This window comes from Emys orbicularis, chromosome 9, assembly GCF_028017835.1.
Source record: "Emys orbicularis isolate rEmyOrb1 chromosome 9, rEmyOrb1.hap1, whole genome shotgun sequence".
In the NCBI taxonomy this organism is placed as follows: domain Eukaryota; kingdom Metazoa; phylum Chordata; order Testudines; family Emydidae; genus Emys; species Emys orbicularis.
In genome coordinates this window covers 26,070,902-26,095,423 of record NC_088691.1, presented here as the reverse complement: position 1 = coordinate 26,095,423, position 24,522 = coordinate 26,070,902, and the positions used below count along the sequence as shown (strand labels likewise).

Sequence of the window (24,522 nt, the reverse complement as noted above, 5' to 3'; positions counted from 1 at the left end):
TAAAATAGCTTCTTTATGACCTCACTGGTTACTCAGAAGTCCAAACAACACAGTTCCCTTAAAGTGATCCAGCCTCAGGCCTCCATCCAGGTACCTAAGTCAAATATGATGATTTCTGAAAATCTTATTTCATCATATAAAAGAAAAGATTCTACCAATCCCAAAGGATTGGACACATTAACTCCCAGGTTAATGAATGTTTCAGATCTTACCCAAATACACACTACAGCCAATTCTTATTAACTAAACTAAAATTTATTAAAAAACAACAGAAAGAGTATTGTTAAAAGATCAATATACATACAAACACGAGTTCAATTCATTGAGGTTCAGATTCAGATGGTGAGCTTTGTAGCTGCAAAGAGTTCTTTCAGAAATAGTTCATAGGTTATAGTCCAATGTCCAAATATCATATTCAGGGAGTACCAACATAACTGGAACCTCAGTCTTGTGACTCAAACTTCCCCTGATGAAGCCTAAGCAGATCTGAGATGACAGAATCAGGACTCAAGGATCTTTTATACAATTTCATGTCTTTTGACAAGTTGGGAGTTCAAAAGGTAATTAGCATGACTTTGAAAGAGGTCCATCACCGGTACTTAGCTACAGAATTAGCAAAAGGCAATTTGCTTGTTCCTCCACCATTCACAGTACATTTCAAAGAGAGATGAATACTGAGATATCCTGTGGTTACAATTCATTTAAATGATAGGATGTTCTTTTGACCTCTGAATTATCAGAATACAGCATAGACAGGGATTGTTGATTACATTGTACACCCTACTCATACATATGTAAATACACAAAAACACAAACATTATCTCACCACATGTCTTATGAGGGTTATTTATTTTGCAGGATGTTTAACCCTTTCTAGCCATGGGTCACAATCACCTTTAGCATGTAATGCCAGACCTAGGGCCTATAGCAGGGGTATGCCTCCAGAATCCGGAAGGCTGCAATGGTGTTGCAAAACTACCTTGCTGCCTGACCTCTGAATCAGGTGTTATGCATTCAACTTTCTTATATGTTTAGGATTTAAAAGCAAAACTCCATGATGTAGAAAAAAAATATTTTTGTTAAAGGGTCACGGAGGGTATACAGAAGACCTTCCCCCTCTTATCCCACGACTGCTTAGTTTCCTTAAGAGCCTTTGGTGAGGTACCTTGCCAAAGGCTTTCTGAAAATCCAAGTACACCTCTACCCCGATATAATGCAACCCGATATAACACGAATTCGGATATAATGCGGTAAAGCAGTGCTCCGGGGGGCGGGAGGCTGCGCACTCCAGCGGATCAAAGCAAGTTCGATATAACGCGGTTTCACCTATAAAGCGGTAAGATTTTTTAGCTCCCGAGGACAGCATTATATCAGGGTAGAGGTGTATATTGTATCCAGTGGATCACCCTTGTCCACATGTTTATTGACTTACTCAAAGAATTCTAATAGATTTGTAAAGGGAAATCATGCCTAACCAAATCTGTGTTGACTCTTCCCCAACATATCACGCTCATCTGTGTGTCTAATAATTCTGTTCTTTACTATAGTTTCAACCAATTTGCCTGGTACTGAAGTTAGGCTTACTGGCCTGTAATTGCCAGGATCACCCCTGGAGCCTTTTTTAAAAATTGGCATTATATTAGCTATCCTCCAGTTATTTAATACAGAGGCTGATTTAAGCGATAGGTTACATACCACAGTTAGTGTTCTGCAGTTTCATATTTGAGTTTCTTCAGAACTCTTGGGTGAATACCATCTGGTCCTGGTGACTTATTATTGTTAAATTTATCAATTTGTTTTCTTCCCAAACCTCCTCTAGTGACACAATCTGGGACAGTTCTTCAGATTTATCACCTAAAAAGAGTAACTTGGATGTGAGGATCTCCCTCATATCCTCTGCAGTGAAAATTTCATTTAGCTTCTCAACAATGGTCTTGTCTTCCTTAAGTGTTCCTTCACTACCTCAATCATCCAGTGGCCTCACTGACTGATTGGCAGACTTCCTGCTTCTGATGTGCTTAAAAAAAAAAAAAAAAAAAAAAAAAAAAAACTGCTGTTAGCTTTGTGTCTAGCTAGTTGCTCTTCAAATTCTTTGTTGGCCTGTCTTATACTTTTACATTTTACTTGCCAGAGTTTATACTCCTTTCAGTTTTCCCTCACTAGGACTTGGCTTCCAATATTTAAAGGATGCCTTTTTGATTCTAAACACCTCTTTCATTTTAGAGACCTTTTTCACTTTGGGCTCTAGGACCCAGCGGGGTGGGAGAGTCCCAGAGCTCAGGCTCCTGCCCGAGCCAGGAAGTCTACATAGTAGTGAAGCAGCCCCACAGCCCGAGCCTCACAAGCCAGAGTCAACTCTCACAGGCCAGCCGTGGGTTTTAATTTGCTGTGTAGATAGACACTAATTGCCTAGGTCATCCCATTTGACCATTTTAAGAATTGGCACAACATTAGCTGTCTTATAGAAGGGAACTCCTCTTTATAAGTAACAAACACAAAACACAAACACAAGAGAAAACGTCTGTATTTTTTCCATGATGTATTTTGAGTTTCTGCAAGAGACAGCTATAAAATGAAAAAAGTTAAGATTCTATTTATCCACCTTTGTAAAGTGTTTCGAGATCTATGGTCTGAGAAGTGCAATATAAAAAGGTATTATTCTAAAGTATTTAAATCTTTTGTTACATTTATAAGCTTGTATATTTGTCAGCTCATACAACCAGATCTAAAAGTGTGATTTATAAGTACAATGGGAACTTTCCATTCAAATATTGCAAAAACTGATTTCAGGCTTGGCAGAGAATTTTATCAAGTACAGTAACTCCTTGCCTAACACTGTAGTTATGTTCCTAATTAATGCTACTTTAAGAGAAACAAAGTTAAGTGAATCCAATTTCCCCATAAGAATTAATGTAAATGGGGGGGTTGGGTTCCAGGGAAATTTTTTCTCCCAGACAAAAGACTATATTATATATTCTCTAATTGAGCAGTGACGCAACAACGTTAACCGAGATTATGCTAAGTGAGGAGATACTGTAATTACAATAAATCCTGCTGATACCTGGTGTAGGTGCACAAGAATTCAGTGTTCTAAAATTATTCATGTCAAAGAGCACCACCAGAGATTCAAAAAGAATACAACAAATGGAAGACTGGCACTGGTAGAGGGGAAGAGTTAAGACTGGCATGACCATAACTTACAGTTCCTATTATTTTATGACATTTCCTAAAGAAGTTAATGATACATCTGCTCAATATTACAGGTTTCTTTGCTCAAGAAAAATTTAATGGGGCTTAAAAAAAAAAAAAAAAAATGCACCCAACACCTACCAGCCAGAGTGAAAGACACTTGTGTGTTTGCCATTTATAGCACTCAGCCCAAAGTTTATGCCCCTAACACCACAACTCCTCACAATTAAAGGAATACACGATTAAATGCCATATACAATTATAAGTCTACTGATTTTTTTAAAAATATTTTTACTTCTCTTGCTTTTACTATATCTTCTCCTTCCTGGCTTTACTCCATATTTTTCTCTTTCCTAGAATCGATCAGTGTCTGTTTCTAAGTGATCTTTAGTGTTTCCTCTTTTTCTTCATTCTTTTCACCTCTGGTCTCTTGCCTGACAATGGATTCTCTACCTCTTTCTCCCGTAAAATTTACTCCTTTCTTCTGAATTCTATACTACTTTCCAATTTGACGTATCAGGTTTTTCCTCCCAGCCATCCCTACCAATCCACACTCAAATTTTAGCAGACACACACTTGCTGAAGCACTAGCTGTTCACAAAAAAAAAGCAGGGACCCTCCCCACTCTGGAAAAATACTGTAAGGAAATAATTTGATTTACATGAAATTCATAAACTACCTTACGTAGAAACTTGGTGTGGTTTTAGAGAAATGTTATCCTTGTGGAAAATTGTGTATGGTGGACTTGCATTCACACTTAAAACTCATCCACTATTCTGGCAGATGTATTGCCACTAAAGGAGGAGGTCAGAGATGAAAGACAGCACGTAGCAAGGGGCTCAAAGGAAAGGCTCAGAGCCCTATTAGAACTACATTTAAATTCCCAAATTGGAACATCAGGCCTTTCTGAAACCACTCCACCATTGGTTAAGAGAACACAGAAGATTCTTGTATATGTGGATGACCGGCTGAGATGGCTGCCAGCACACATGCAGACAGCTACTTGATAGGGATGATTTCTTAAGGATCAATAAGTAGTCCAGAATAATTGGATCTGAGATTTTGAAGGTGACAGGTGATGCTGTCGAGCCCATGTAAAAATCTCATCCATTTAGACAAGAACATGGACCTCATGGAATCTTTTCTACTATGCACAAATATAACCCTGACCTCTGAGGAGCATGCTCTCTCTGATTAAGTTAGCTGTTCAGCATCCATGCTATCAGATGGAGCACTGCAAAATTCAGGTGTAAGATATGCCATTGGTTCTGGGAGATCAGAGCTGGAATACAGGCAAGCTTATAGGTTGTTACACTGAAAGGCTCCAAAAGCCAGCATACCAGAATTGTCTCAACCAGGCTGGAGCTATTAGAATTAACTTGGCTGCTTCCAGCTTGATCTTTATTATTCTTGGAAGTAGAGGAATCCGAGTCTGAGTAGAACAGAGCTGGGGACCATGGGATTTGAAGTGTGTTCAACTTGGACTTCAGCCTCCGTCCAACACCTGTGTCTTTCCATACCCCCAGAGTATAACTGTTGACACTTCCTGTTCTCTTTGGTTGCATACAGGTCCATGCAAGGAAAACCCTACATTAAAAGAAATGATTTGCATGATTTTCTCAATTGACCACTTGTGACTATTCATAATCACCTGCCTAAAGCATCTGCTAGTACATTGTGTATGCTAGGAAGATGAAGAGCTGTTAAGCTAATGCCATGGAGAATACAAAAATTCAACTGTATTGCTTCTCAGCACAGTGCAGTGGTTGTGCTGTCCATTATTTGATTACCAAGGCCTTTTATTTTTGCAAGAAATATGTTGCAGGCTCAGTGGATGGCTCTCAACAAAACTTATGTTTATGGGGGGAGACATTTCCTGAGGTGAAGACACATTTTGAGTTCTTAACTTGCACATGTGGGTTCCCTATCTTACAGCGAGAGCTAGAATTACTAACTGTTATTAGAGTTTTTGACCCAAGGGAACTCACCCTTGCAAGGAGAAGGGAACTCACCCTTGCAAACTTGCAATTCAGAGACTGGAGGATTTAGGATGGCATATCCACTAACATGTCCAAGTGATGCTTGTCTGGTTGATATACTGATCTCAACCAGCTATGTAAGCAGAGTAGATGAAGTCTTGCATGTTAGATTACAAAAGTGCGTGATGCCATCAGGCCAAGAAGCCTGAGGTATGTTCTTATAGCAGTCAGGCAGGCTTGCAAGTGTGTATGCAGCTCAAACATTGTTTGAAACCTTTCTGGAGGCAGACAAGCCATAGCTGTGGTCAAGTCCAAAATGCCCCCAGTGAATTCTATTCTCCTGTGTAGGGATCAATATTGAGTTCTCTATTAATAGATCCAGTCAAAAGAACAACTGAAGGATATGATGAATGTTCTTTACCTGTTGCCAAGATATTCCCCCCAACTAACGAGTCATTAGAGTACAAGCTTACCTGCAAAGAACTCTCCAACCACCCAAGGAAGATGATCCTTGGGGGCGATTCGATATTCAAAAGAATTGAAAGAAAATCCTGCAAAAGGACAGGCGGACAACAAGACAGAGATGTCATTCTAAGATTCAACAGGCTTCTGAAGTATACAGGCAAGGATCCATTGGTGATGGTTCATATTGGTACTAATAACACTGTGTCGTGGGAGATCTCACAGATAGATGACTTCAGGAAAACTCAGAAGCGTTCTGAAAAGAATATCCAAGCAATCTTCTGAGATCCTTCCTGTCCCACGACCAAAGAAAGACAGAAAGCAGAAGATTCCGGAAGTGAATTGCTAGCTAGGTAAGAAATGGAGGTTGGAGGGCTTTGGTCGGTCCCCCTTTTATGAGGTGGAGGCTATCAAACTATACAGAACCCTTTCCCCATAGAAAGTGGGACAATCTCCTTGGTGACAGGCTAGCTAGAATAGTCAGGAGGGGGTTATATTAATAGTAAAAAGGGAGGGTAAAAAGAAGGAAGGTATGAGGGCTCAATTAGCACAAAACTGAGATGCTGAGAACAAAATTAAATCAAGGAACCAAAGGGCATGAAGAGAATAAATTCTTAACTTGCCTACACACTAATATCAGGAGCTTGGGTTACAAACAATTGGAATTGATAATTTAATAGAATAAATTCAATCTAGCTGGTATTACTGAAGTCTGGTGGGATGATTTGTATGATTGCAATGTTAAAAATCAATGGTTATAACCTACTCATAGGAACATGGAGACAAAAAGGGAGAAGGAGTGGCACTCTACATCAAAATAGCATTACCTGTTTCTGAGTCACTGATAACACGGAAGAAAATGATCTTGAATGCTTAAGGATCAACGGCCTGCCGGATAAAGCAAAAGATGGGGTATTAGTTGGTGTCTGCTACAGACCACCAAATCACACTAGGGAAAAGGAAGCTGTCATCCTGATGCGCCCATCTACAATGTGAAGGGGGAAAAACTGAGATCATGGTGGTTTTCAATTTGAGTGATATATGCTGGAGGTTTCATGCTGCCGGTACTAAAACATCCTTGGAATTTCTAAATACTATCTAGGACAATTTCCTAACTCAAAAAAAGTGTTGCAGCCAACACAGGGGAGTTCTAGGTTAGACCTTGTCCTAACAGATAAAGAGCGACTGATCAGAAATATACAGATTAATAGTAGTTTAGGTACAAATGATCTTGCCTTAATCACATTTATAATGTGCACACAGAATAAAATCCAGACCAGTAATGTTTTTTTGAGATATATATACACACACACACACACACACACACACACACACACACAGCTTTAACAATTATGAGCCAAATCAGTAGGAGGAAGAATTTAATCAGAAAAATATGAATGATAATGGGCAACCATTTAAGAACACTACAAAATCTACAATCCCACGATTTAGGAAGAAGCCCGGGCTAGCTAAAAAAAACAGCCTGGTTTAGAGAGGAAGTGAAGGCAACTGAACAAAAAATTATATATAAGTAGATGGAAGAAAGGGGAAGTTCGGAATTGTAGAAAATTGATAAGGGAAGCCAATGGGCACAAAGCGAAATCTATGGCCAGCAGAATTAAGGACAATAAGAATGCTTTTTTAAACAACATTGGGAACAACATGAATCCTAACCATGATATTGGTCCATTACTAGACAGAAATGGTAGAATTATCAAAAATAACGCAAAAAAAGCAGAAGTATTCAATAAATATTTCTGTTCTGTATTTGGGGGGAAAAAACAGATGATGCAGTCTCATCATATAGTGATAACTCTTTCCATTCCACTAGTATCTCTGCAGTATGTTAAACAGAAGCTACTAAAGTTAGACATTTTTAAATCAGTAGGTCCAGATAACTTGCATCCAAGAGTTTCAAAAGAGCATGCCGAGGTGCTCACTGGACCATTAACATTGATTTTCAGTATGTCTTTGGGCACTGAGGAAGCTCCAGAAGACTGAAAGAAAGCTAATACTGTTCCAATTTTTAAAATGGATGAATGGGATGTCCTGAGTAAATATAGCCCAGTCAGCCTGACACTGATCCTGAGCAATATAATGGAGCAGCTGATAAGAGACTATTAATAATGAACTAAAGGAGGGTACGTAATTAATGAAAATCAACATGGGTTTATGGAAAACAGATCCTGTCAAACTAACATGGTATTTTTTTTTAATGAAATTACAAGTTTGGTTAATAAAAGTAGTACTATTGACATAATAAGACTTCTGTAAGGCATTTGACTTGGTGCCATGTGACACCTTTATTAAAAAATTAGAATATAAAATTAATATGTCATACAATGAATGGATTAAAAGCTAGCCACCTGATAAGTCTCAAAATGTAACTAAGCAGGGAATCATCATCGGGAAGGTCTGTTTCCAGTGGAGTCCTGCAGGGATGGTTTTTAGGCCCTACGTTATTTAACGTCTATCAACGACCTGGAAGAAAAACACAAAATCACTGATAAAGTTTGCAGATGACACAAAAATTGGGTAAGTGGTAAATAATGATGAGGACAGCTCACTGATTCAGAGCAATCTAGATCACTTGGTAAACTGGGCACAAGCAAACAATGTGGGTTTTAATATGGCTAAATATAATTGTATGCATCTGAAAACAAAGAATGGAGGCCATACTTACTGGATGGGGGTTTCCATCCTGGGATGCAGAAAGAGATTTGGGGATCATGTTGGATAATTAGCTGAACAGGAGCTCCCAGTGTGACACCGTGGCAAAAAGACCTAATGCAATCCTGGGATGCATAAACCGGGGAATCTCGAGTAGTAGAGATGTTATTTTACCTCTGTATTTGGCATTGGTGCAACTGCTGCTGGAATACTGTGTTGAGTTCTGGTGCCCACAATTCAAGAAGGATGTTGATAAATTGCAGAGGATTCAGAGAAGAGCCATGAGAATGATTAAAGGATTAAAAACATGTTTTATAGTGATGGACACAAGGAGCTCAATCTATTTAGCTTAACAAAGAGAAGGTTAAGGGGTGACTTGATTACAGTCCATATGTACCTACTAATATTTAATAATGGGCTTTTCAATTTAGCAGAGAATGGTATAACATGATTCAATGGCTTCAAGTTGAAACTTGACAAATTCAGACTTTAAATAAAGCGTAAATTGTGATCCTTGATGGATTCTCCATCACTGACAATTTTTAAATCAAGATGGATGTTTTTCTAAGAGATATGTTCTAGGAATTATTTTGAGGAAGTTCTGTGGGCTGTGCTATATGGGAGGCCACAGACTAGATAACAATGATCCCTTCTGGCCTTGGAATCTATAAATACTCAGATCCCCAGCCATCTAAAGCAAGCTTTTACAACAGCTAGGCACTATGGCCCAGATTCATAAAGAGACTTGGGCATTGTTGCACTCTGCATGGCAATGCCTAACTTTCAAGCACCTAGAAAAGTCATAGGAACAACTCCGCAATCCACAAACCTGGAGTTAGGTACCTAGACTCCCTATACAGTAAATGGGGAGAGAAAGGCACCTAAACTAGCCAATGGGAAATGCTTAGAGTCACTGGAGCCAAGACTGGACCCTGGATCTCCCACCTCTCAGGTGGGTCCCCTAACCAGCAGGCTACAGACTCACTCACTCCCACTTTCTCTCTCTAGTCCAATGCCTATTTACATATGGCGGAACAGCTTCAAAATAAGAGACTGAGGGAGCCCCATATCAGAATATTTAATATGTCTTTTACTGCATTCAGAGACAGAAGTGATTGGACATCTTGTTCTAACATGTTATAATGGGAAAGGTCCCTAAAAAAGGACAGTAAAGGTGGATGAGGGTGGGGTAGGGAATGAAACTGGATCACATAACCCACTTCTACAACTTCTAGTACCCACCAATCTGTTGTAATGGTAGTCCATAAATGGAAGTGAGACAGGAAGATCCCCAAAAGGGAGGAGACAGGATAGGAAGATCCAAAAGTAAGTTAAAAGAACAGGAGTACTTGTGGCACCTTAGAGACTAAAATTTATTTGAGCATAAGCTTTCGTGGGCTACAGCCCACTTCATCGGATGCATAGAATGGAACATATAACAAGAGTATATAGATATATATAGATATAGATATATAGATATATATACACACACACACACACACACATACATACACACGTATACACACACACACAGAGAAGATGCCATACCAGCTCTAAGAGGCTAATTAATTAAGTAAGTTGTGAGAAGTCAAATTTGTCTCAAAAGATGAAAGAGGTGGGGGAGAGATGATTTTGTGGCTGATGAGGACTTTCTCCTAGAGAACTTCTGTTATTTTCTAAGAGATTCTGTAGGTAAGCACTGATGTTAAGCTGGTTATCTATAGTAAGCCTGTGGGCTAAAAATGCTTACATTTAGGGGCTGGTGTACATACACCCAGCAACCATAGAGTCATTCTTAACTCGTTGAGAGTGTGAAAAGCATCATCTGTCTCATCAAACAAATTACAACCCTCAAAAGGGGAGATCCTCAAACAGTTGTCTGTAATTCTCTAGAAATCTCTGAAGACCTGAACATTATGTTGCCATGAACCTATATGTTTTATCAATTGTATTGAGAGCTGTCTGATCCTCTACTACAATGGACTTAAATTCACCTCTAGAGTCCTGAGGCAATTTAGCAATAAATGTTAGCATCAACTCCCAATTAATAAAAATTGTACTTGACCAATGCATCTTGGTAATCTGAAATCTTAATTTGTCTTGAGGTAGAACACCACTTGCTACTGAAGAAGTCTAGCCCTTTTGACTCCTTGTCCTTCGGAGCAGATCTCTGATAGCGGCTGCCAATGAAAGAGCTCACTGCTGTCAGCAAACTGCCTGGTAGTGGGTGAGTATAAAACTGTTCAAACCCTTCAAACCCACTGTATGATACCTGGTAGCATCAGTCTGCTTACTTCAAAGCAAGAGCTAAAGAAGCTGGGTGTCTACCATACAGAGTTTTTGTTTGGTCTAAGAGACTCTTGTGGATTGGGAGACCTAGGTGTCTAGTGCTGAAGTATGCGCAACATCCAGCAATTTATGTGGTCTGGAATTCCTTGCTCTGGAATATCAAGAGTTGAGGCTACCCTCCTCACCAAGTCCTGAAAAATCTTTTGGCTGTGCAGTTGACAATGGCTCTGGGATTACCACTTCTTGATATGTGCAAGGATGGACTGGTCTTTCACTTGCAATACCTCATTCAAAGGAGACACCTCCTGAGTTGGTTCCACTTAGCGTAGAGATGAGAGTTCCCTTCTTGATAGTTCAGGAGATCTAGGTCTAGAAGAAGCTACTGAAACAGGTCTCCTAAAATCAAGTCCCCCCAAGAACACCAGAAATTCTAGGGATGCTGAAATAAGGCACTGGTGACCAAGTAAGTGGGTACCAATGTTCTGAGTCTATGTGGATCCCCGGTTTTAGTAATATTTGAGGGGTAGTGATCCAGAGAGTCCAGATACACAGATTTTTCAGGGGAAGGCTTTCCATCTTCTTCAGAACAGATGAGGTAAAGAAGGAGGAGTCCTCATGAAAAGGAGAAGCTGTAGTAGTGGGAATCAGACTAGAATTCACTCTCCAGTACAGTAGAGTGAAGGCAGTGCGGGAGGAAATAGAGAATTCAGTAACAAAGAGGTCTCAGGTTGCAAGATATGATCGCAGAGTTGAAAGGGCCAATGATGACATTGGTACTGTAATTGAAAGCAGGCATAGGATTGGTGCCAGAAGATGCTGATTCTAGCAAAATCTCATTGGAGCCATAGGAGCACTAGACATTGGCTACCTTGTGCGACCACTGTGATACCAGTGCCTGGTCATGCAATCTCTGTACCAAGTCATCCAGCATCATTGATATAGTTATGGAGAAGATTTGAGGCAAGTCTAAGGCCAGATTAGCTCCAGTCCAGTAGTGGGATGGGTGCTAAGGGAACTTTTTTAAAAAAAGTTTGAGCTGCCATATATGTCAGATGATCTGGAGGTTTGGGGGCTTTGATGACATGTTTAGAGAAAGGGATCTGTATCACTTCTTGTAGACTTGATGCTTCCCACTACTTCTGTCTCTAGAGGGATTCCTCAAGCCAGAAGATTCAGGTCACGTGTACACTACGGCCACCACAGTGGCATAGCTATGCTGGCATAACCCTGTAGTGTAGACAGAGCTTACAGCAATGGAAGAGGTTTTACTGAACGACAGTAGCTAGGTTTACAGAAGCATTCTTCCCTCAACCTAGCAGAGTCTACACCAGGCTTAGGTCAGTATAGTTATGGTGATGAAGCCATTTGTTTAATTTAATAGAGGATTTATTGGTGTGGTTAAGTATAATTAATGTGTGATGGCTAGGTTTAAATAGGATAGGATCATAGGAGTATAAGGTTGACAAGCATTTATGAGCGATGAGAGTATTAGTTATATAAGCAAAGTAAAGCTGTAGTGCAAAGCCTGCAGGCTGAGGCCTGTAAGATTTCAGCTTAGCCATACTAGGCTTTAGGCCTAAGGAGGGTTGATGTAAATAGGTGACCCAGGAATAACCTTGTACCAGTTAAGATACAAGATTACAGTAAAAAACAAGCCAGTGGGTAATGTTTGGGAAAATATGCCACAATGTAACCATCTAGACCACAAGACACCCAACTGTAACATCATGAGAAATTCTGCAGTAGCCGCAGGTTACCATGAAGACTAGCCTATGTAGATGCTAACAAAAATAGGAGAACTAAGAGGATAACCTATGAAAAGTGGAGCACCCCAAAGTTTATGGGTTGTGGAAGTGAAAACAAGGAAAAAGGGGTTGACACCCTTATGCGTATGTCTGAATCTTAGCAGGCGTAAGTCTAACTAGGATAAAAGGTGTTGCCCAGCCTGTGTGCTGGGAAGAAGAAACACACAGGGAGATACCAGGATGATAACCACTCCAGGGTCCACCAGCAGGCGATGAGTGATGTCAGTCATAGGGCTAAACACTTTGCATTCTCTCTCTCTCTCTCAGTTATTGTATTTTAGTTTTAGTTTAGAATTTGTTAATAAAGGAACTTGTAATAAACTGGACTTGTTTCTCATGTGCTCCTAGAGTCTCTTAATACTAATAACATTCCTGATGCTGTAGCCCTCAGGAGAGTGAATCTTTACAGATCAATGTCTTAGACCGCATTGGTTAATCAATACACCCATCCATCAATAAAGCTACAGTGGATTTTTCACACCCGTGAATGCCATAGTTATATTGAACTAAGTTTTACGCATTGACCAAGCCACAGTAGCATCTTCCACAATCTCTGAAGACAGACATACAGAAGCACTTCTCTCATCCTTAGTTTCTGCTGCAAGGAATCTTGGGTCATAGGCCAGATTCATTGGTCAGAGACAGGATGCATTGATTTTTCAAAGAGGAACATCCTAAGGTGAGACTCCCATGCTCACCAAGTCCTCCTGGTAAATGCTCTGTAAATGGAGCATGTATTTGAAATAAGCCCTTCATCAAGGTAGGTCAAACATCTTGTGTAGCCATCATTTAACAGCATCACTGCCTCACAAAATGGGTAGCTTTTGAATCTCAGGAATTTATGGTCAGTCACGCTGACTGAATTGGTACCAAAAACCTCCTGGGAAGGAAAATACAAAGTACGCAGTTTCCCCAACAGGAAACTCTACAAAATTCCTATACTAAACCTAACCTACCACTAACAATTTACAGCTATTTACAGAATAGAAGGCTGCAAAGTGTCCTAGAAGTGAGCTCCAACTTGTAGCCCCAAGTAGTGAGAAGGAACTGAGGGATGCCGCTGGGGTATCCCCACCCTGTATGCCCTCAGAAGCACAAGGATACTCAGGGTGCATGCGCCACTCCAACAATTACTGCTGATCAGAAGTCTCCAGCTTGAGTGTACTATGCACACCTCAAACAGCAGAGAACATATATGGGCAACACATCTTGAAGAAGAGTTCTAGATGCAGGCAAATACAATTATATAAGTTGTAGTTAAACCAAAATTGTAATGAAATACTTAAAATGCAGATATCTGAATATAGCTGTTTTACACAGAGATGTGCAGATGATCTCTGAAAATATTACAATACTAGTGAAATGTGTTGAAGATAGGAATGGGATAAACTCCTTGAAAGGAGTAAATTAAAAATATTGTTTCAGACATCTGAATAAAAATTGCTGTCCACTACAGAATTTAAAGATAGATTTTAGAAGACAGGTATTTGTATTAGTGCCGAGTTTTATGTAGGAGGACAGCAATATCCAGTCTTTCCACACTGTATAACCAACTGTCCTTTTCCCTGCAGAAAAGCCAGTCTACCATAATCATTCCATCCCCAAGATGATTTGATCAGGAATTCTCATCCTTTACTATAACATTATTGCCATGAAGTGATATAAGGAACAGAGCAAGGTTCCTTCCTGTGGAAGAATCCTTTCCAAGTACAGCTAGTTATTCCTGTTGTATTTAGTCCAGGCAATTTAGTTGTTGCAATGTTACTAAGTAACATTCTGCAGTAGATATGCCAAATCTTATTCTTACCCAGAAGTCTCACTCCTACACCTACATTGCCTTACCAAGAAAACAGACAAAGTGTTAGAATGCATAGCTGAAAACTTGAATGATACTCAGGGTCTGTTGCAAAAAGTAATGATGTATTAATATATCAGCCAGTAACTGCTATGATAATGCCCATCAATGGTAAAAAGAGGAGAGCTTGCTCCATCTGTAGTTTTGATTTCATATAAATCTATCTACAACCGGAAGAACAACTGCTTGGATGCAACCAGTGAGAAAACAGAACAAAACAAAAAACACGAGTTACCTTAGAGATTTGCAGATACTGACGTGAGAGAATACCTCTGTTAAGCATTTATACCAACTTGACACCCAGCCAATGTTCCATCTCTCCCCCCTCCATTTTTTTTTTATTTTTTTTTATTAAACTTAGTGCAGTACATTTATACACCAAAGGCAAACAAGAGGGCTTTAATCCGAAGGCTACATCTGAGGAAGATATCCTCTATGTTGATAATGGTAGATACTGGTGACCAAATTGTTGCTTTTGCAGGTTTTTTTCTATATGAAGCTCTAATAGCAACTAAATTACATATTAGGAAGTCTCACTAAGTAGGCCATAATGTCTCAGGAAAAGGTCTGATGTGTCATAATTAAGGTAATGGTTCTGTCACAGGTATTTTTAGTAAAAGTCAGGGACAGGTGGTGAGCAATAAACAAATATTCACGGAAGCCAGTGATCTGTCCCTGACTTTTACTAAAAATACCCTGGGAGGGACAAACAGAGCACTGCCAGGTCTTGCAGCTGCTCCAGCCCCACAATTGCTCCTGTGGCAGAAGCTGACTGCTGCTGCTCCAGCCCCCGAGGAGCTGACCCAGCCCTGGCCAGCTGCTTCGGCAGCCCCCACCTCCAGCCACTGCTCCAGCAGTCCCAGAGCTGGCCACTGGTCAGCTCTTCCAGTGGCTGCTGCTCTGGCAGCCCCGGGGCTGACAGCTGCTCCAGCCCTGCTGCAGATGAAGTCCCAGAGGTCCTGGAAAAATAAATAAATCACGGAATCCATGACCTCCATGACAGAATCGTATCCTTAGTCATAATTGATGGATAGTTGATTTAACTCCAAGAAATAGGATGTTTTTTGTTTCTTCCATGGCAGTCGCAAGGGGGCAATAGTCTCACCTTACATTCGTTAAAAGCAAGGCTTCAAAATCCATCACCTGCTAGATGTCAGCAGAGAATTATTCAGAATCATTGCTCAGATTACAGGCAAAGGAACAGACTGATTCAAACAGAATTTAGTGTTTTTAAGCTAAACTCTAGAGCAAGTTTCAGGACTACTTTGGGGGGGAAATTACTGGAGATACAGTTCTTTAACAGGAGTGCTCACCCACTGACTTATCTTGAGGTAATTTCTTAGAGAAAGGAGCTACCACAAAGGTTTCAAACTGAATTAAGTCACTGCAGTCTATACAGTGCAGTACAGATGGGATTCTCCTTTTCAATAGGGGGTTAACTGAAGATTATACCTAAGAAACATTGCCTTGAGAAACAGGCTACACTAGTCTCAGTCCCTTCCCATTCAGATGTTCATAAAACATAAGCCTGACTTCACAGTAACTATAGTCAAGATCCTATTAGAAGCACACAAAAGTAACTTGGAGGTTCTTTATATTAAAGGACTTTTGCTGTTATACCAGCTTTCCCAGGCTTCTTTGTACTCTATAGAAGTAAAAATCCGTGTGCACTCCTTTTATAAGACTCACATCCGTCCTGGATGATTTGATTCTTACAAGCGGTTGATTCTTACAAATGGAATATTTTAGGTATAGGAATGATTTTGTCCCAGTGGTTTTGATCACCATATGCGGGTGATTCTTATAAATGGAGTGCACTGTATTTGTATTCAGTCAAATAGTAATCCAAAACATGCACAGATAGTAATGCAAGTGTCAATCTGATCCTTCTTATGATGTGATGTTTAACCAAATTAGGCAACTATTTGTACTCTAGAACTGTACAGTGCGTGTCAGCAAATGCAGGAACTAGAAAGGCAAAATTCAAGATACTGCTCAAAATAAGCCCTCAAAGTAACTGAGCCTTGAGTGCATGCTGCAGGGCTCAAATGCCACATTAATGACTTCTTTACAATGAAATATTGTAGAAATTAATTCAGATACATTTGAAGAATACATTAGTGCATCTTAAGCAGGGCCGGCTCCAGGCACCAGCTTGTCAAGCAGGTGCTTGGGGCGGCCGCTCCGGAGAGGGGCGGCACGTCCAGGTATTCGGCAGCAATTCGGCGGACAGTCCCTCACTCCGCCTGGGAGCAAAGGACCTCCCGCCAAATTGCCGCCGCAGATCGCAACTTTTTTTGGGGGGGGGGGGGGGGGGGAGGGGGGCTGCTTGGGGCGGCCAAAACCCTGGAGCCGGCCCTGATCTTAAGCCTACATCTGTGATGCAACCCGCTTTCCATTCTTTGAAAATGCACTTAGTCATGAAGTGCCTGTCAAACTCAAATACAGCATTGATACTGAACTATTTCTATAGTCAAGCAATTTAATTTGAACAGATTGCTTGTATTGTACCAATTTAGATCGGACACCTACCTGTGCGCTATGTAACATCAAATATGGCAGCAATCTAAGAGTTAAAGATAAAGTAGCATTACTAAACTGCTGACCTAGATGCTAAACTGATGATGCAACAACAGTGGACCTACTGGGACAAAATTAGGAACTGCAATTCCTCAACCTTTGCCATGAAAGAGCCGTCCTTGTATCTGAAATTAAATGCAGTTACATGTTTGACTACACTCTGAGATAGGAAAGCACAATTATTAAGCTGCCAAATCTCACTCCTGTCATGAGGTCATTTTTTGGAGCTCAGCCAAACAAGATTCCTGCCAACAGCCTGTTCTGTCCAATGAAGATATCTATGCTGACCATTGCTGCAGATTCCTTCCCAAAAAAATGCAGGAAACCTATTTAAAAAAAAAAATCAAAATTGTCCACATTTACAGCAGATTGAATGACTTCAATAATCAATACAAGTTGTAATCACTCTAGATTTGTGTTGAAATAAGATTTCCGTTTGGTTGTTTTTAAGTGTGATAGATTATAAATACTTGTATATTCATGGCACACTTTGTTTTAATTTATTAGCACTATGAATGTTGTAAGTAAAATCATGCATATTTAAAACTAGTTTAGAGATTGATATCTAATGATTATTGTAAATGCTGTGGAATAACGTTAGTTTTAAAACAGTACTAATTTTTTTTTTTTTTTAATAGCCTGCTCAATTTTATTTTCTTCTGATGGCATTCACAGGGTGCTGCTAGTTACTATTGGTATTTGGACATACAGAAAAGAATATAAGCAACAAATGATATATCAGAGATGTGTATAGTATTTAATTTTAACAAATATTACAGTGCCTCTGATAATTTTGGATTATTATTTCATAATAATATCTAGATAGGACTCTGGTTACAACATAACTTTTCAAATGGGGCTAATGTTATGTTTTATAAAGCAGCTGGAAACCTTAATCATAATGAAGAAGTTTATTGTGTATTTTGTATTACTTAGCACAGTTGGTGTTGATTTTTAATTACAGAATTTTACTCACACTCTAACCACAATAGTTTATGTAATATAAAACTACATGCCTTAAAATTTATCTATTTTCCCACAAAGATTGAAGTAATCTTTTTTCAAGCTCCTTGCAAAGACAAAGACAGGTGAAAAGGAGGTGAGAGTATTCCTGAATATTATCAATTACACATATAGTCAAAGGCACCATGCTCTGAATATGCACATACTGTTCAGTTACCTACAGGTAGGCATTTCAAGGACAAAAGTGTAGTATACTGTCCCTTAAATTGGCATTTGCATGTTCTCATTATTACTTAGAATATTTCCATCACAATCAAGCATTTTAATGTTCTACTGCCCAGCTATACAAGAATGAACATATTTAGACTATTAACTTACCTGGAGTGATTCAACTGCACAGACAACATTTGGACTTCAGTCTGTATCCAAACTGATCAATTACCTTAAATCCATATACAACAGAGCACATATGGTTTAACTACTTAATCTGGTTAAGTGGAATCACTGTTTTATTATTTCATGGTACTTGTTCAGTCGGATAGCTTTTAAGAGTCATCTTATTTCGCATGAAGGCCCCTGAGGAACTTCAAGCATGCAGGAGTAATGTTGTACAGCTGAATACAGTACGAGGCAATCTAAAGATTTAATATATCAAATAGTCAGTTTCAATTAATTTTACATTGACAAGGCTTAACAAAGAATGAAAAACTGTTAGAACTCGATAGTTTTTATTTGAGTTCAATAGGTAGCTTATTTTTACTGTTTGTAGCTACAACAGAGTCTGTTTCCCATAATCAGTTGTGGTTCATGTACAGTACATTAAAATTGCAGACTTGTTGAGACTTGAACAGTGAGATCGATGGTTTACGGTCAACTGCCAAGTAGTGGAAACTTTTATTCCAAATTCATGGATTTTTCAAGGCTGTGTATTTCTATAATGAGGAGGGAAGCAACTGTAATAACTCCTACATGGGCTGAGGCAGGACTTTATGCTTGCTACACAATGGCTTTCTTTACAAGTACCCCTTCACCCACAATTGTGCTTTTCACCCAGGAAGGAGAATGTGTCACTGGAGTTTACGCTCAGCAGGGACCACCATTCCACCTCCAATCGTAGGATTATACACTTCTAAAGACAAGTAACTGGACGGATTGAATTATTCTAAACAAAAGCAGGCTGCCTTCCCCAACCTTACTGACTAGCCATTGTTTATAGAGTGACTCCACATATGGGGTGATGACCTGAACGTGATGAGCAGGAGCCTGAGTCCCCATTTCCGCTCAGTCTATGGCAGTACCGGACAGGGAGAGTGGCTTCAGACTCCACCTCCTCCAATGGTGTTGCATGAAAAATGAAGGTGGAGGGAAAACAAGAGAAGAATCCAGTTTATTGCCCCCACTCAACCTTTCAGACAGTTAGGCCAGCAGCTATTAGCATAGAGTCAGCCCCTCCTCCCCTATCCTTATTGAAAACCAAATGTCACTTTTGGCTCAATAGTGGAAAAAAGCAATAGACACCCCAAACCAGAAGAGGAAAGAGCAGCACACAAAAAGGGATCCAAGAAAAGTGATATGAGAGGAGGCAAGAGAATTATATAACTATAATCTCCGCCTTAAAATTAAGCAGTTAAAATTTGCGAACAATCAGTTAAAGAATGTTTATTCTGTCTGATTACATAAATACTATTGTTACAATTAACACCTAAGATTACAGCATTTTAAAAGGTAAGTAAAAATCTTTGTTTTCTCTGTGTGTTTGACAGTGTTGTGTGTCTTGTCAGTTCTATAGTTTCACCTTCCCTCTAGATAGTCAATTTCCCCAGTTGTTAGTGTCAACCTTTCAGAATACAGTGGAGAAAACACATTTTGTCATAGAAAGTGTAATTTAAAGCCACAGAAGTTAGTAGAGGGTTCAACAGCAGTTGTAGATGAAACCATTCAATTCATTTTAAAAAAAAGTGTTAGATTTAAGTGAATAAAAGTGATAAGAGTGTTGATTAACATCAATAACGATATGAAAACAGAAAAAAAATTCCCTAAATTTCCATCTCGTATTTGAAAGTATAGGTACCTGGAGTATAAAAATCAAACAGGTGATCAGGACCCTTATGAAGGATATCAGACTATTTTTTTTAAAAGCTATTCAACTTTCATGAGACTGAGTACCATAAGGGAGAGTGATAAAGTTAATGCTTCTTGAATTGCTAAAAAGGTCTGGAAGAAGCCAGAGATAAGAAAATTGTTGCAAGAGCATCGGGGAGGATTCTAATGTTTATCAGGACAATTGTCACTTGAAGTATCCCTTCAGGCTTGTATTGTACTAAATCGCCAAGATTCACAACAAAGAAAATGATGAAGGGGGCGGGGAGGAGGGGAGAAAAGGTCCATCTAAACATACATCTGAAGTACAAAACCTCACAAGGCTAAAAAGGTTGAGTGTATAGCATTATAAAACACTTTTAGAATTTCTGTAATTGGTGACAAGGGTTTTCCTTCCTACTAATCCAAGACAGCAACAAGGTCTCTCACCCATGCATTCTCTACCCCTGAAATGTTTGGTCAAACTATCTTTATAGTCCTCTATCTGAATATGATGAAAGCATGCACCCACCTGGCCAGAAGAGGCATGCATGATATTCCAAAGTTGCAGCCACAAGCCATCATGTTCTTAAGTCTGTTGCTTCGAGGAAGGAGAGAAGGACCAGACTCACCTTTCCAAACAGGTTGTACCAAGCCTGTGTTAAAAGCCCTAACACGGGCGATGGACTTGATGGAATTCACTCTTGCAGGTGAAACAGAAGCCCCAGCGTTAGTATTAGGTGACATTAACATCATGCTGGGGAGACGAAGAAATTCTTCAAGACAGAGAATTTGTTTCACAGTGATCGAGAAGGGAGCATGCCAAGCAGCAGGACGTTCTCCCCAATGCCCAGCCACCCTCACCTGTCTCCAAGACAGACTCGATCAGCCCTGAAGAGCAGCTGCAAAAACGCCGGCTGTCTAAGGAGTGCAGACACTTGCCCTGTCCACTCGCATACCCCGCAAAGCCGCCCCCACGCTCACACTCCTAGTACCTCCAAGATCCAGAGTCACCCCATTGTTCCCCAGTGCCCGTGACTCACCTGCTGGCGGCGGTCCGTGGGTTCGGCGAAGCGCTGCAGGCGGGCCGAGCCAGAGGAGCCCGGGGCGACCGCGGTACCCCCGTGACGGGGAGAAGGCGTGGGATCGGGGTCCCGCTCCCGGCGGAGCTCGGAACGCAGCTCCAGGTAGCAGCCCAGGGTAAGGAGGTGCAGCGCAAGCGAGAGCGCGAAGAAGCCCAGGAAGAGGCGCCAGCTGCCTCCGCCGCTGCCCCGGCGGCCACAGGCGCAGCCACCTCCGTCAGACCGGGGCGCCGCCTGCTCCCTACGCTCGGAGCTCATGGTCAGTACCACCGCAGGCGAGTCCTGCGAGGAAAAAGAGGATTGGCTACTGCTCCATCCTCGCCCGAGGAACCCCAAGCCGGAGCCGCGGCCAGAACAGCCGCATGAAGCGCCCGGCCGGGGGGAGGAGCCCGCAGGGGAGGAGCCGCCACGGCCTCCGACACGCCTGGCTCCTTGTCCAGACAAGGCCTGGAGGCGGGGCAGCTAGGGGACTCCGCCTTACCTCGCCAGGCCTCTATTTAACTCTTCCCTGGCGGTTGGGCTCTGGCGGCTTAGATTTGCCTTTATCTCATCCCCATTATCCCGGGGAGAGGAATCTGCCTAGGAGCACAGGGTACAGCCTAGAACCCAGGAGTCCCCCCTCAAAAACAGAGACCTAACTCCCTGCTTAGCGCCCCCTGCTGACATGGTGGCAATTAAAAAATATTGTAAGTTTTTACAGTCAATCACTGATACGTTCTTTCAATCATCAGGAGATTTTTGTCTGAGAATATACATATTACTACTAATAGTAAATCAGACAATGAATGGTGGCAAAATATGGAATGTTGGTGCTAAGGGAGCTCTGAATTAGGATGCTATCTAAGGCATGATGAAGGGCCTGGAGTAACAAACAGAGGATCACAGCACTGCTCTAAAGGTTTTTCCCTATAGACCAGGCACACATACTTGCCACAAAAGACTTCCCATAGCTTTAATTTCCCACTGTGAGATATGTTGAGTAATATAAAGACATAGGCTGGAAGAATACTGCCAACAGCTGTAGTTGCCCCTCCAAATGTTATTTCCTTTTGGAATTACATCACAGTCAATGTCAGGTAAAGATGCAGATCACCTTGTCCAAATAAGCAAGTCTTAGGAAGAAATGAACTGAAGCTTAGGATGCAAAGCAATAAAAATATAAAGCAAAGATGAAATATGCTCTTTGTTAAGATCAGACAAAGATCACCTTATTGGTAGCACTGCCGAAAGATAGCATGATTTAGCAGCATGGAGCCCACCCTCCAGGAGTAGTGGCTAGAGGGGACCTGCAGGGACAGCAGCAGGTGAGAGAGACAGAGATAGCAGCAGAGAGGGTGCCAGTACTTACCTTCAGCAGTCAAGACATATCTATGTGCATGGGTAAGCACAGGGGCGGCAGGTTTGTATAATTTTTGGTGGTGCCCAGAATGGGTCCAAGCAGGGCCGGCTCCAGGCACCAGCCCACCAAGCTTGTGCTTGGGGCGGCACCTGGAGGGGGGCGGTGCGGTGCTCTGGCTCCGGCCGCCGGGGAGAGCGGAGCCCCGGCCGGGCACTCCGCCCTCCTCCCACGGCTCCGGCCGCCCTCCCCCCCAGCGCCCTCCCCCCGGCTGCCGGGGAGAGCGGAGCCCCGGCCGGGCACTCCACCCTCCCCCCGGCGCTCTGGCCGCCGGGGAGAGTGGAGCCCCGGCCGGGCACTCCGCCCTCCTCCCAGGGCTCCGGCCGCCCTCCCCCCCCGGCGTCCTCCCCCCGGCCGCCGGGGAGAGTGGAGCCCCGGCTGGGGCTCGCTGCCCTCCCCCCGGGGCTCCGGCCGCCCTCCCCCCCCGCGCCCTCCCCTGCCGCGCTGGGGGTGGGTGGGGCGGCCGGAGGCTTTTTTGCCTGCGGCGGCAAAAAAGCCAGAGCCGGCCCTGGGTCCAAGTCTCCCCCCACCCCCCCCACCTTGTAAGTCAATATATATTTTTTAAAATAGTGTAAAAATGGACTGGAAACAGTAAGCGTTTAACAGTTTCCCTATATTGCATAATGTGTGTGTGTGGGGGGGGGGGGGGGGATGAGGGCTCTGGCTGGGGGTGAGGGGCTCAGGGCTAGGGCAGAGGGTTGGAGTGTGGGGGGGGATGAGGGCTCTGACTTGGGAAGAGAGGTTTGGGATATGGAAGGGGCTCAGGGCTAGGGTAGATGGTTGGGGTGCACAGGATTGAGGGCTCTGGCTGGGGGTGTGAGCTCTGGGATAAGGAGGGGCTGGGGATGAGGAGTTTGGGGTGCAGGCAGGCTGCCCCAGGGCTGGGGCCAGAGAGTTGGTCACCACATTCCCCCCAGTCCTCTCCGCCCCCTCACCTCCCGGGCAGCACCCTCACCCTGCACCACTGTCATTGCACGTGCTCCTAGGGGCTGGGCCCCTCTCAGGTCCAGGAAGACCCCTCGCCTCCCCAGTGGTGGGTGCCGGGGCGGGGGGGAAAGGGCTGCCATCACATGTATGCCTCCTCCCTCCGCAGGTGCCGCGTCAGCCTGCTGCCAGCACCACTCCCTTTTGTAGCTGGCAGCAGCTGGCAAGGGAGTACAGCACAGAGTTGCAGGGCAGCCACCCGCTGCCCAGGGCACAGCCAGGGACGCTCCAAGGGAGGTGCGCTGGGGCAGCAGGTGGGGCCAGGGGAAGCACATGGAGGTGGTAGGCAGGGACGGGGGACACTCCGGGGGAAGCACGTGGAGGTGGTAGGCAGGGCGGCAGGTGGGGCTGGGAGAGCGACCCGGCCCCAAACATTGGTGGAGCTGGGCCCCACTGCCCTGAATTTGCTGGCACACAGGCACCACAGGCCCATATAACTCACCGTCCTTGGGTAAGCATGCATTTTCACACTCCTGCCACAGAGTTTGCTGCTGGGGTGGTGTTGGAAGGGGGCTATTAAGATTCATGGAACAGTTTGTCTCTCTTACAGCTACTGTTTCAAGCTCTTTCCAGTAAGGCTGTCGCAATTAACTCACTCAATTAACTCCAAAAAATTAATTGTGATTAATCGCAGTATTAATCACACTGTTAAACAATATAATACCAATTTAAATGTATTAAATATTTTGGATGTTTTCCTATATTTTAAAATAAATATTTTGATTTCAATTGCAACACAGAATACAAAGTGTACAGTGCTCACATTATATTATTTTTATTACAATATTTGCACTGTAAAAATGATAAACAAAAGAAATAGTATTTTTCAATTTACCTCATACAAGTACTGTAGTGCCATCTCTTTATCATGAAAGTGCAACTTACAAATGTAGAATTTTTTTGTTACATAAATGAACTCAAAAACAAAACAAAGTAAAACTTTAGAGCCTACAAGTCCACTCAGTCCTACTTCTTGTTCAGCCAATTGCTAAGAGAAACAAGTTTGTTTACATTTACAGGAGATAGTGCTGCCCACTTCTTATTTACAATGTCACCTGAAAGTGAGAATAGGCATTCGCATGGCACTTTTGTAACCGGCATTGCAAGGTATTTACGTGCCATATATGCTAAACATTCGTATGCCCCTTCATGCTTCGGCCACCATTCCAGAGGACATGCTTCCATGCTG

The 24,522-nt window shown here is 42.2% G+C and overlaps 1 protein-coding gene across 1 annotated transcript in view; it reads right to left on the bottom strand.

The window, feature by feature from the left end:
• The window catches only part of EDA (ectodysplasin A), a 191,856-nt gene extending 170,645 nt beyond the window's left edge, over window positions 1–21,211 (bottom strand). The window contains exon 1 of the mRNA XM_065411279.1: window positions 20,915–21,211. Within this exon, the coding sequence (XP_065267351.1) occupies window positions 20,915–21,211 (297 nt within the window). The remainder of the gene's footprint in view (window positions 1–20,914) is intronic.
• Window positions 21,212–24,522: the final 3,311 nt, after the last annotated feature.